General features: G+C 48.5%; 1 protein-coding gene across 13 annotated transcripts in view; it reads right to left on the reverse strand.

Annotated features, from left to right (window-relative positions):
- HOMER2 (homer scaffold protein 2) overlaps positions 1–10956 on the reverse strand; it is a 91024-nt gene extending 80068 nt beyond the window's left edge. For all 13 annotated transcript variants that reach the window (XM_077317757.1, XM_077317764.1, XM_077317758.1 and 10 more), the window contains exon 1: positions 10776–10956. In XM_077317757.1, coding sequence (XP_077173872.1) covers positions 10776–10897 — 122 coding nt within the window. In that variant the 5' untranslated portion in view covers positions 10898–10956. The remainder of the gene's footprint in view (positions 1–10775) is intronic.
- Between the last annotated feature and the right edge of the window lie 1797 nt (positions 10957–12753).

Genomic DNA, 12753 nt, shown 5'->3' on the forward strand with positions numbered 1-12753 from the left:
ATGAAACGGCAGTTTTGGAGGGTGGAGTCTAGGAGTTTAGCTTAAAATAAATTAATAATCTCCCCTTTCTAAATCCCATTCTCCCCAAGCAGCACCCTTAAACGATCATTGGTGCCCTTCGTCTCAAGTCTTGAGAAACGGTGGGGCCCCAAAAAATGAGCAGAAAGAATTTCTTTCAGCCTTTTGTGACACTGGGACTCTGGGTCGGCCCCCTGCAATTAATTGGAAGTAGCTTCAGGACAGGCAAGATAAAGTGCTTTGTGCTACACACAATTAAGTTGTGGAATTTGCTGCCACAGGCTTATATGGTTTGAGCGGGATTAGCTAAATTCCTGGAGGACCCATCTAGCAACACACGACATTCCACCTTCAGCAATGCTTGGCTCTAATTATCAGAGGCTGAGGAAGAGGAAGGGCCACCTACATTCCCTACTTTGAGAGCTGCTCAAAAGCACCTGACTGGCCAACGTTAACACTGCCAGACCAATGAAGAAGAAGAAGAGTTGGTTTTTATCCACCGTTTTTCACTGCCCGAAGGAGTCTCAAAGCAGCTTACGATCCCTTTCCTCTCCCCACAACAGACACCCTGTGAGGAAGGTGAGTCTGAGAGAGCCCTGAGATTACTGAAGAAGAAGAGTTGGTTCTTCTACGCCGCTTTTCTCTACCCGAAGGAGTCTCAAAGCAGTTTACAATCTCCTTCCCTTCCTCTCCCCAAAACAGACACCCTGTGACAGCGGTGGGGCTGAGAGAGCTCTGACAGGACTGCTCTGTGAGAACAGCTCTAACAGGACTGTGATTAACCCAGGCTCACCCAGCTGGCTGCACGGGGGGGGGAGCGGGGAATCAAACCCGTTTCCCCGGATTAGAAGCCGCTGCTCTTAACTGGACACCAACGCTGCCTCTCGTGCAGTTGCATCTCATAAAGCTGGATTCTTTTTGAGTTTATTCAGCAGCAGGTCCTTGGCCTCTGAGAAGGTAAAGCTGGGACAAGTCTGAAATGAACAGAGTAAATAGCATGCTAATCAGTGCAACCAACTTCCCAGTCAGTGTGCATAGGACGATAACAGCCCCAATGTGAAAGCAGAAGGATCCGACGTTCTGTGATTGTTTGGTGCCATTTATAGGTTTGATCGGGGACGGGGACCAAACCGCCTTCTTTGGAGTTGGAGGAGAGAAGAGGTAATATGTGCTATCCTGCATGTTAAGCAAGGAATATGCTTTCAATTCTATTCTATTAATTCCTCTTGCGTTTTGTTACCCTCCTCTTTTTAAGAACATCGGCATTGTAAAGCAGTGGTCCCCAACCTATCACCGGGGACCACTCAACGCCTTTTACTGAGGCCCGGTGTGGGGGGGGGGGTAGTTTACTCCTCTACTCTCAACCACTGCCCTAACGCTCTCCGATCGCTATGGTCATGTTTGAACCTCCCTTCAAAATAAGATACAGACACGCCACAACAAGGAACATAAGGAACATTTTATTTTAATGGAGATTTTAACTCCTGACAATGACAGATCAATGGGAACCCTGAGCTTGTTTCTCTGCAACGAGAGAGTCCCATCTGGGAGTGATGGGAGACAAGGACACCCGAAGTGTGTTGTAAAGGGCCGGGGGGGGGGATGAAGTAAAGGGCCGGGGGGGGGGGAGAAGGCGTCCTTCGGGGCCCACCTCCAATTAGTCGACGGACCGCATGTGGTCCGAGGCCCACAGGTTGGGGATCGCTATTGTCAAGGACGTCTTGCTTAGTCCTCGAAGGTGAGAAACCGACAATCAGGCCTTTCAACACACCACAGATGGCTAGCTCAGACTTCTGTGGGCAGCTAGGACAACAGTCTGAGGGTTAGGGGTTGATTTCGAAGGCTGGGAACCTCTTCCAGGCCGACGTTCCTGGCTGCGTCATACCCCCAGCATTCCTGTCCCTCTCCATCTTCTCTCTTTCCGGCAAGACGTTTCCCACCCATTCCTCCTCCTCTTCTCAGCTGCCTGGTGCTCTCCTCTGAGTCACACATGCAATCTTATATAAACCCCTGAAATTAGATCCCCGAGAACCATAATTTCAAGCACTTTCCTCTCCTAACACTTCGGCCAAAGAAGTTTGGTCAGCCAAACCATCTCATCACCGTTATTGTCCGGGAGAATTACGGGTTGAAGTCCCTAACGATATGAAGCTAGAAATTTTCCAACGGGGCTGAGCATTAAAACCAAGCATTAGCTGCCTGTATTTACACCGTGTCATCGGTACACAGAGTAGTAACTAATAAAAATCCCTAGCGCGGTGATTCCTAATGGGTCATCAGTGAGTATTATGGTACCAGGTAATGTGTCTCACAATGCCCAACTTCCGAAAAACGTCTTTATCCTGATTCTCTTCTTCTCTTCCTCTGCCCCATTCTTTCCTTGTCCCTTTTCACTTGAGCTGGTCCTAAGAAGCCCAGGCGTTAGCTGAAGCTTCAAGGGTAACGGAGACCTCAGTTTGCAACTAGCAAAGCAGGGAGAAAGAGGTCTGTTTATTTCCGCACGGTTTCTCTACGTCGCCTCTTCGGAATCCTGAAGGGAAGCAGGTCACAGCTAACAACAAGCCATTTAGAAAACAAGCAATATAAAACCTGGCCATAAAACAGAGCAAGACACCAAAAGCCAATAAAATGAAGCTCCTAATTAAATTCCGGGGCAAAAAGACGCGTTTTATCCTGATGACTAAAAGAAATTAAAGTAGGTGCCATATTTACCCATTTAAGGCTTCAATCTTTACCCGTAAGCTGGTTTTCCCATCTTCCTACACCTGAATATACCTGTATATGCAAGACAGAAGTGGTTGATGGCCCTTCTTTTGTAAACAGGGAAACTGCATTTTGATACTTATTGACCTGAAATGTTGCCACATTTTTGTTGGAAGTGCTAAAACTAAGCTCTTTTAGTGTATCTTATTGCAATTTGTTTTGTTGTTGTTTGTATATTTCTCCAGTTGTTTGAAAATCTAATTTCTTTTTTTATATTGCATGCTTTTATGTGGTTCATTTTATCTTAATTTGAAAGACATTTATTTGACAATGTTTACATTTGCATTGTTTTATCCCTTCTATATTCAAATTTTGATCTTATTTGTATACTATGGCCGATCTGGTGCTGGAGAAGGCTTCTTCAGATTCCGAGGGCAGCAAAAGTCACAAGAAAGGAAATAATAGAACACATAAAGCCCGACATATCACTGGAAGGCAAAATCACGAAACTCTGGATCACCTACATTGGCCATATCATGTGATCCAACTCAATGCAGAAGGCAATTACGCTAGGACTAGTCAGTAAACCAGGCCGACAAAGAACATGGTGGTTAGCTAGGATCAAAACGGACACTAGCCAGAGTATTGCTCAGCTAAAAGCATTCATTCATTCATTCATTCATTCATTCATTCTCATTCATTCATTCATTCTCATTCATCCTCATTCATTCATTCATTCATTCTCATTCATCCTCATTCATTCATTCATTCATTCATTCATTCATTCATTCTCATTCATTCATTCATATACTGCCCTACCCGAAGGCTCAGTAGTGGTACAAGATTGAAAAAAACATGGTGACAATTACAATCATCATCATCATCATCATCATCATCACAATCAATAAATGGAACTGAACTGAATCGGTGAGCCTCTGTGAGGGAGAGCATTCCAAGGCGAGGTGCCACCACAGAAAAGAAGAAGAAGAAGAAGATGATGATGATGAAGAAGAAGAGGAGGAAGAAGAAAAAGATGATGAAGATGATGAAGAAGAAGAAGAAGAAGAAGAGGAAGAAGAAGAAGAAGATGATGATGAAGAAGAAGAGGAGGAGGAAGAAGAAGATGATGAAGAAGAAGAGGAAGAAGAAGAAGAAGATGATGAAGAAGAAGAAGATGAAGATGATGAAGAAGAGGAAGAAGAAGAAGAAGAAGAAGAAGAAGAAGAAGAGTTGGTTCTTATATGCCACTTTTCTCTACCCAAAGGAGTCTCAAAGCGGCTTACAGTCGCCTTCCCTTTCCTCTCCCCACAACAGACACCCTGTGGGGTGGGTGAGGCTGAGAGAGCCCTGATATCACTGCTTGGTCAGAACAGTTTTATCAGTGCCGTGGCGAGCTCAAGGTCCCCCAGCTGGCTGCATGTGTGGGAGTGCAGAATCGAACCCGGCTCGCCAGATTAGAAGTCCCCACTCCTAACCACTACACCAAATTGGTCTGGTATTCAATTGCCAGCCAATGCAGTTGCGGGAGGATCAGGGTGATGTGGGCTCTCCATGGTGCTTGGGAGAGAATTCGGGCAGCTGCATTTTGGACCGATCATAGTTTCTGGAGCAGAGGCAAGGGAAGGCCTGCGTAGAGCATAGATCGTGCTGCAAGCTGTATCAGTGGGTTCAAAAACCGCTCCCCTGCCATCCAGTTCTGTCCCCCAGGGGTATCTTACGAAGCGACGCCCCCTAAATCCCCACGGATGAGTCCACCCGACCCTCTCTGAAAAGCATGTGAGTGTAATCTTCCATGGCATTAATGGCTTCCCCCACCGTTTGCGCATTAAGCTTTCTTCTCCCTGAACACTCCAGATCTAAAAGCTTCCCATCCCTGGTCGTAGGGGGGGGGGGGGTGTGCCATTTGCCCAGCCGCCCCGGGGAAACTGCCTCGCAGCCTTTGCGACTATTTTAGGGTCACCGTGTTCAGCTACCGGAGAGATGCAAATTATAAGGTTTTCCCACCTCCACCCTCCCGAGCACAATTACCGCCTAACAAAGTCATTCCAAGATGCTATTTAAAGGGCAATGCGGGATGGGGGGATTTGGGGGAGCCCAGGAAAGGAACAATATGCATAAACATAGCCTGGAGTACTCCGGAAGAGGGGGAAGAAGTGGTTTTTACATAGAAGACTTCCCCAACTGAGCAAAGCCCACAGATCCTGCAACTATCTGTTCGGCCTTGCGATCAAGCAGGGGGCAGCAAACGCTCGGTACTTGCATAAGGCGTCATCGCAAAGATGAGGTGCTTTTATTCCGCACAGATGGACTACTGTGTTCAGTTTTGGGCACCACAACTGAAGAAAGGTGTAGAGAAACTGGAATGTGTCCAGAGGAGGGCAACAAAGATGGTGAGGGGTTTGGAGACCAAGATGTATGAGGAAAGGTTGGGGGAGCTTGGTCTGTTTAGCCTGGAGAGAAGGTGACTGAGAGGGGATTTGATAACCATCTTCAAGGATTTAAACGGGTGCCATATGGAGGATGGAGCAGAGTTGTTCTCTCTTGCCCCAGAGGGACGGACCGGAACAAATGGGATGAAATTAATGCAAAGGAAATTCCATCTAAACATCCGGAAGAAGTTCCTGACCATTAGAGCGGTTTCTCAGTGGAACAGGCTTCCTCGGGAGGTGGTCGGTTCTCCATCTTTGGACATTTTTAAACAGAGGCTGGAGAGCCATCTGACGGAGAGGCTGATTCTATGAACTTGGGCAGGTTGTGAGTGGGTGGGCAGGAAGGGATGTGCCAGTGTTTGTCTCTTGTGGCCCTTCCTTGCGTACCCAAAAAATCGCTAATTGCTGCTATGGGATGCTGCTAAGTGAACGAATAGCCCATTTTTCCATTGGGATGACTAGGGAGATATAAAAACGGTGGAGATAAGTTGAAACCTTTATTTGCCCCAAAGTCCTAGATGCCCCCTGTCACGCTCTCTGCCTAACCTACCCTAGGGGCTAGTGAGGGGGATAAAATGGAGGAGGGGAGAAATATATACAGCACGTGGAGCTTCTTAGAGCAGGGGTAGTCAACCTGTGGTCCTCCAGATGTCCATGGACTACAATTCCCATGAGCCCCTGACATCTGGAGGACCACAGGTTGACTACCCCTATCTTAGAGGAAGAGTAGAATAAATAAAAAGAATTATACTACCCAGATTATTCTCTGCATCTCTTATTAAAGATTCTCATTTGCCCTTCTCAAAGAACTGATCATGTCCCAATATCAATTTCTCCTGATGTCTCTCATTCATTCATTCATTCATTCATTCATTCATTCATTCATTCATTGCATTTATGTACCGCCCTCCCCTGAGGCTTGCTTGCCAGTCACTTTGTTTGCTCAAAGGTTTTCCTGCAGCAACAGGGAGGCATGTTTTATGATCCCGGTTTCCACACTTAGGAATGGTCAAGCTGGTGGAATTTGACAGAGAAGTAATTGAGGAAAGCTTTCTCAACCAAGATTTCACAAAACCCTGGGCTTTCTTGACAGCCCTGGAAGGGTTTCCAAAATGAGTGGGAGTTAACTATCTTTGATATATTTTAAAAATTTATCAGGTGATATGACCATATATGGTCATGTCGACCCACCCACCCCTTCCCAGAACAGCCAATGATGGGCCTGGAGGGGGTGGGAAGGGGAGGAGCCCCGTGTGGGCGTGTCCACAGCTCTGTTCCCCAACTATATTGTGTCACTTCCAAGCCTGAAGAATGTGGAGAGAGGCTGGACTATGACGGAAGGCACCTGGCGTAATTATCTGCATGACGTGGCTCATTAAAATGATGTGCTCCTTTCGGATTCCCTACTTCATGACCCTCTAGGAAATATTCTTACCCATTTTGTAGGTTTTGCTTGTCAACTTTCATATTCCCTGACATTATATGCTTTAGGATGCTTTGGGCTGATCCTGCGTTGAGCAGGGGGTTGGACTAGATGGCCTCTATGGCCCCTTCCAACTCTATGATTCTGTGATTCTCTATAGCCGGCAATGATGAGGGAGGGGGAAGGGGAGGAGAAAACTTTCCATAATGAAAAAACTTCCACTGCCACATTTCCCCCCCATTCCGGAAAACGCATTGTTTCATAACATTAATTAGTAATTTAATGAACAGATATTGCTCCAATATATACCGCAGACTCACAGACCACGTATTATGGGCTTTATTAAATTATTCCCCCGTAATCAAATATTCCACTTCCAATTTCTTCTAGCTGCTGAAAGAAACATCTGGAGGCATTTCGGCCAAACTGTGGCTCTCCAGATTGCCATGGACTACAATTCCCATGCTGGCATGCGGGCAGGGGATCATAGGAACTGTAGTCCATGAACACCTGGAGAGCCACAGTTTGGCTACCCCAGAGAACAGTGGGTTTTTATACCCTATTTTTCACTGCCCGAAGGAGTCTCAAAGCGGCTAATCCACTCCTCTCCCCACAACAGAGCCTTCTCTGTCCTGGCCCCCACCTGGTGGAACGAGATCCCAGAGGACATCAGAGTCCTGATGGAACTAAAACAGTTCCACAGGGCCTGCAAAAGGGAACTGCCAGACATTTGGTTGAGGTAGACCAGAAGCAACCAGCACCCAATGGGACCCTGAATCTCCCTCCCAGGAAATCCATGTACTGAACCTAAACTATAAACCTGTTGATTACTCTCCTGTTAAACTGTTTTCTTCTGTTATTGTTTTTATTGTTACCACTGTTGCATTCTAGTTCATTGACAAAACTGAGTTCTCTACATTCCATGTGAACCGCCCTGAGCCTCAGGGGAAGGTGGTATACAAATATATATATATATATAATAAATGCAATAGACATCCAGTTAAGTAGGTGGGGCTGAGAGAGCCCTGTGTGTTCTTGCTCTGTGAGAACAGCACTATCAGGGCTGTGACAAGCTCAAAAGCAACCAGCTGGCTGCATGTCGCGGAGCGGGTAGTGAAACCCAGCTTGCCAGATTAGAAGCCACTGCTGGCTCTTAACCACTGCTGGCTCTTAATCACATATAGATTCAGATGGGTCACCGTATGGGTCGGAAGCAACAGAACAAAGTTTGAGATGCAAACTTTCGTGTGCACTTGGTTGATCTTCTAAAAGATGCCCCTGAACTCAAACTTTATTCCATTAGATTAGATCAGGGGTAGTCAAACTGCGGCCCTGCAGAGGTCCATGGACTACAATTCCCATGAGCCCCTGCCAGCGTTCGCTGGCAGGGGCTCATGGGAACTGTAGTCCATGGACCTCTGCAGGGCCACAGTTTGACTACCCCTGTATTAGATTAACATAGTAGACTTTGTTTTTATCCTCATAAAACATTCCACATATTCCAATAGATTTACATCAGGAGCCCTGTCCAACCCCCCAACCCCCCCAAAAAATATTCCCATCTCAGAAACGTCTTCCCTGCCCTGAAACTGTTCTCCCATCCTTCTGGCAACAGATGTCCATTTCGAGGAAGACGGGCAACCGCTCTCAGATCCCTGGTGAGTGCCGCAGAATAACAAACGTGTCTTCCAAAAGCATCGGCCCTGTTTATCCCTTGCCTCTTTCAGCCTGTGCCGGAACCAAAAAGGGTTTTTCTGCACCCAAACAAAAGCTGTTGCGTTAAGTACCCGGGGGCATGCTATTAAAAATCTGACAGCATCTCAGTCCTCAGCGCATTGATTTGGGAGCATAGTCTCCCAGTCTCCATGGAACTGGATTCTGAGTAAGCATGATTAGGTGCACAGGCTGACATTCCTGGAAATATTCATAATGACAGAGAGGCCCACTCAAAGCCTAAAACAGGTTCTTGTGCAAACAAGAGAACCTGCCTACAAAGAAGTGCTGAAATGCAAAAGGCCAGGTGACTTTTGGGGCTACTGAAAACACAAAGTTGCTGAAAGACACTTCTCCGCTTTGAGGTCACTTTATATATCGTACGGAGTCCGATCGCCTTTCACATTACGGTTCTGTCGAGCCACTTTTTAGTTATTTTGCATGCGGAGTGACATCACTTCCAGGAAAAACCAGGAAGTGAGGTCACTTTGCCCTCGGAATCAGCAGATTCCTAGAGCAACAACCTGGCACCTCCCACCTCCCCCCCCAGCTCTCAGTTGTTGCCTGGCAACCCTAATGCTACCACTGGGGGGGGAAAAATGCCCACCTCATTTCAGCAAATGAAGTAGAACAGGGGTGGCCAAACCGTGGTTCTCCAGACGTCCATGGGCCACAGTTCCCATGAGCCCCTGCCAAGCATCATGCACAACGACCCTGTGAGGTAGTTTAGGTTAAGGGACAGTGAGTTCCTTGAAATCAACCCAGAAGCTTCTGGATTCGGTGAGCATTTGAATGGGGACTCTGGAGACCTGTAACTACAGGAGACCTGTAACTTTCAGGTCTCAGTAAACCCCAAAAAGGCACAATTGTGAAGAACGAGTAAAGACATCCAGTGTCTGATGCAGTAAAGAACCCGGCACCCCATGAGCCAAACGAGATCCCAACAAGCGCCACGCGAGCAAGTAAAGGCGCCAAAATGTACACATCGCAAACAGCCACCAATCAATCAACTCGATCAATTTTTATTTACGGTCCTAGACCAACCAGTCGAAAAACATAAAACTACAGATATGAAATCCATTACGAATGGATAAAAACGAAGAAATAAGAACCACTGCATATGGATCCAGTGTAAACAGCAGCTCTGATCATCTTGAGGATCACAGGCTGTACAACTTCCCGCCCCAGTCCCAAAACCCCTTGCCCGTTCGAGCGATCCGGTTACCCCGGAAGGCTTGAAGGGAAGTTCCAGAGATGGGGCTTTCTTGCAGCCCAGCCGGAATGCATTCTCAGGCTACAAACTAGCCGAGCTCGACACCCTCGAGAGCAGCCAGAAACCAGGAACAGGATAGCTCCAGCCCAGGGTGCAAATTCAGCGCACATTCCAACCCCTGCATGAGCCCCAAACTTGCAGATGGTCAACAGGCAGCAAAATCACCACCACAACAAACAACAGAGCATCTCCCACAGACTGGAAGAACATTCATTTGCGCCCCCTTCCCCTCCATTTTTAAGCCCGCACCGAAGAAAGTCCCTGTGGATGAACGAACGCTTCGGAGAGTCGCCAACTTTTGGTGAACTTCCCCCAAACCAGTCCCAGCCCATGACCCCCAAAATTGCTCGGGCTGCCAAGAAGCCGAGCCCTCGGAGAGACCCCTCCCGTCAGGGACTAAAAAGCACTGCCCAGAGTTGTGTTTCTCAGTATCTTTGGCCAGCAACACCACAAGGGATTTCGCACACAGCGCAAGGAGTGCGCAGCGCAATTTCTCAGCTCTGGCCTGCCCTTCCTTCCCCCACAGACGGCTCTGCGCCGTCTACTCAGTAGCAATATGGCCTATTCTCCCAGCGCCTGCACTAGTGGCGGGGTGGACAGCCTTGCAGGGTCGGTGCTGCCCTGGGCCGCCTGGTCCCCCTTGCCTCTGCGCTCTGTGGACGGGGATGGCCTCCGATCCGAAATTCCTGCGCCTCCATGCAGCCTTTGGGCTCCCCCTGCAGACGCCCTCACAAGCCCTCAGCCGGCTGCCTCGGTCCCTGGCCCCCCAGTTGCAGAAGAGGAAGCTGGCTTTTATCCCCCGCTTTAGAATCAGCCTCAAACCGACTTCCAATCCCCTTCCTCTCCCCATAACAGACACCCTGTGAAGGGGGGCGGGTGAGCGAGCTCGGACAGCACTGCTCTGAGAGAACGGCACTATCAGGGCTGTGACCGGGCCAAGGTCACCCAGCCGGCTGCCTGCGGAGGAGGAGAAGGAGGGAACCAACGCCGGCTCGCCAGGCTGGAAGCCCCCGGGCGGCAGCTTGGTGCGAGGCGCCGCCGAGCACAGGCAGGTCCGACGGCGCGTCTCCCGGGGACGGAAGGAGGGAAGGTGGCAACCCGAGCGCGCTGGGGCAGAAGCCCCCCGGGGGAAGCAGGATCCGCCCTCTGCTCTGCTCTCCTCTGCGCGCCCGGGGGCGTAGGATGGGGCTGCGCGGCTTGCCGAAGCGACACTCACCCCACGTCGCGGCCCTTGTCCCCGGGCGGCAGAGGCGGCGGCGAGAGGGCGCTGGCCGGCGGGGTCTCTCCTCCGCTGCGCTCGGCGGCGGGCAGGGCGGGCCGGCTGCCCACTTCGCACATGCTGCCCGCACTGAGCCGCCCGCCAGGCGCACGCCGAGCCTTCGGTGGCGAGCAAGAGGGGCGGCCCCAGCGGGAGGGGGAGGAGCCTCGCCCCCCACGCCCCGCCCCGCCCGGTGGGCGCTCCGCCTGGAAGCCCGGGGCACCGAGGGACAGCGCCAGGAGCCGGCTTGTTGGGCGTGGGGTGGATTCGTCGCTCCTCCAGCTGGGGCCCCCTCCTGGGCTCGTCGCAGCCCTGATAGAAGCAGTTCTCAGGAGTTCTCTCTCCACCCTTTCTCCCCCGTAGGGTGCTTAAGGGGACCAGATTTTTAACATTGGTCAAGCGGGACGCTACTGACCAGGAAGGGTGGGGGGGTTTGTTCTTGATTTAAAATTTGGTCTATATGGAGCAACAAAAAGTTACCTAGAATGCATAGAACGTAAAAATAGCATTGTGATATGTGTGTGTGTGTATATATATATATATATATATATATATATATATATATATATATATATATATATATATATATATATTTAAATTTCAACCTAAGTCCAATTTGCCTCTTGTGGCGCAGGGTGGTAAGGCAGCTGACATGCAGTCTGAAAGCTCTGCCCATGAGGCTGGGAGTTCGATCCCAGCAGCCGGCTCAAGGTCGACTCAGCCTTCCCTCCTTCCGAGGTCGGTAAAATGAGTACCCAGCTTGCTGGGGGGTAAACGGTCATGACTGGGGGAGGCACTGGCAAACCACCCCGAATTGAGTCTGCCATGAAAACAGTTCATCGATTAAGGGCCGTCCTAGAGTTCATCTGCCAAAATCAGGCACACCAGTCCAGCTGAATGCTTTGACAGAAATGCCACTATGTATTTCTCTTCCTTTATCTGCTGTGGCTTTATTTACACCTACATGTAATCCTCTGGAGGCCTTCTCCATAGGTCAGGGGTAGTCAAACTGCGGCCCTCCAGATGCCCATGGACTACAATTCCCATGAGCCCCAGCCAGCATTTGCTTTGAGACTCCTTCAGGCAGAGAAAAACGGCATATATGAACCAACTCTTCTTCTTCTTCTTCTTCTTCTTCTTCTTCTTCTTCTTCTTCTTCTTCTTCTTCTTCTTCTTCTTCTTCTTCTTCTTCTTCTTCTTCTTCTAAACTTGTACGGTAAACTTAAACTGGTATCTAAGGGATGGACTCAAACATACCAAAGCCCTTTTAAAGAGGAACATTTACTCATTGCAATGAAACTGTTATGGGTTGTCAATAACATAATCACCGTGTCAATTACTAGAATAGCTGAAAGATTCAAGTGGGTCTCTGTATTGGTCTGAAGTAGCACAACAAAAATTGAGCCCAATAGCACCTTTAAGAGCAACAAAGATTTATTCAAGACGTGAGCTTTCAAGTGCAGGAACTCTTCCTCAGACTCAATGGAACAAGGATCGTAAGTTGTACAGATAGAAGGCAAAAGTAAATTGTGGCAAATTAGTTTAAGAATTATCTTATGGCATAATACGGCTTAATTTTGACATTATGACACAGTTTAAGAATTATTTTATGCCTGGCTTAATTTGGATATTATGACAGTTTACTAATTTGCTACAATTTACTTTCGCCTTCTCACGCTTGGAATATTCGAAGCTGTTAGCATTTCTCACTGCAAGCTATTGCCTTTTACCATTTCAGATTGCAGGCAATCACAGAAACGAACGATCCTACATTTTAAATATTTTAGTTATCGAGAAATGGCATTATCTCAGGTAGAAAAGCTTGTCATTTTTTTTTCTCCAGGAGATCCTCACACACAGAGAGAGTCATTCACACCTGCCGTTCCCCACCTGCAGACCCTGAGTGGTACAATCCAGGAACAGTTTTTATCCGTGG

Source organism: Paroedura picta, chromosome 18 (assembly GCF_049243985.1).
Source record: "Paroedura picta isolate Pp20150507F chromosome 18, Ppicta_v3.0, whole genome shotgun sequence".
In the NCBI taxonomy this organism is placed as follows: domain Eukaryota; kingdom Metazoa; phylum Chordata; class Lepidosauria; order Squamata; family Gekkonidae; genus Paroedura; species Paroedura picta.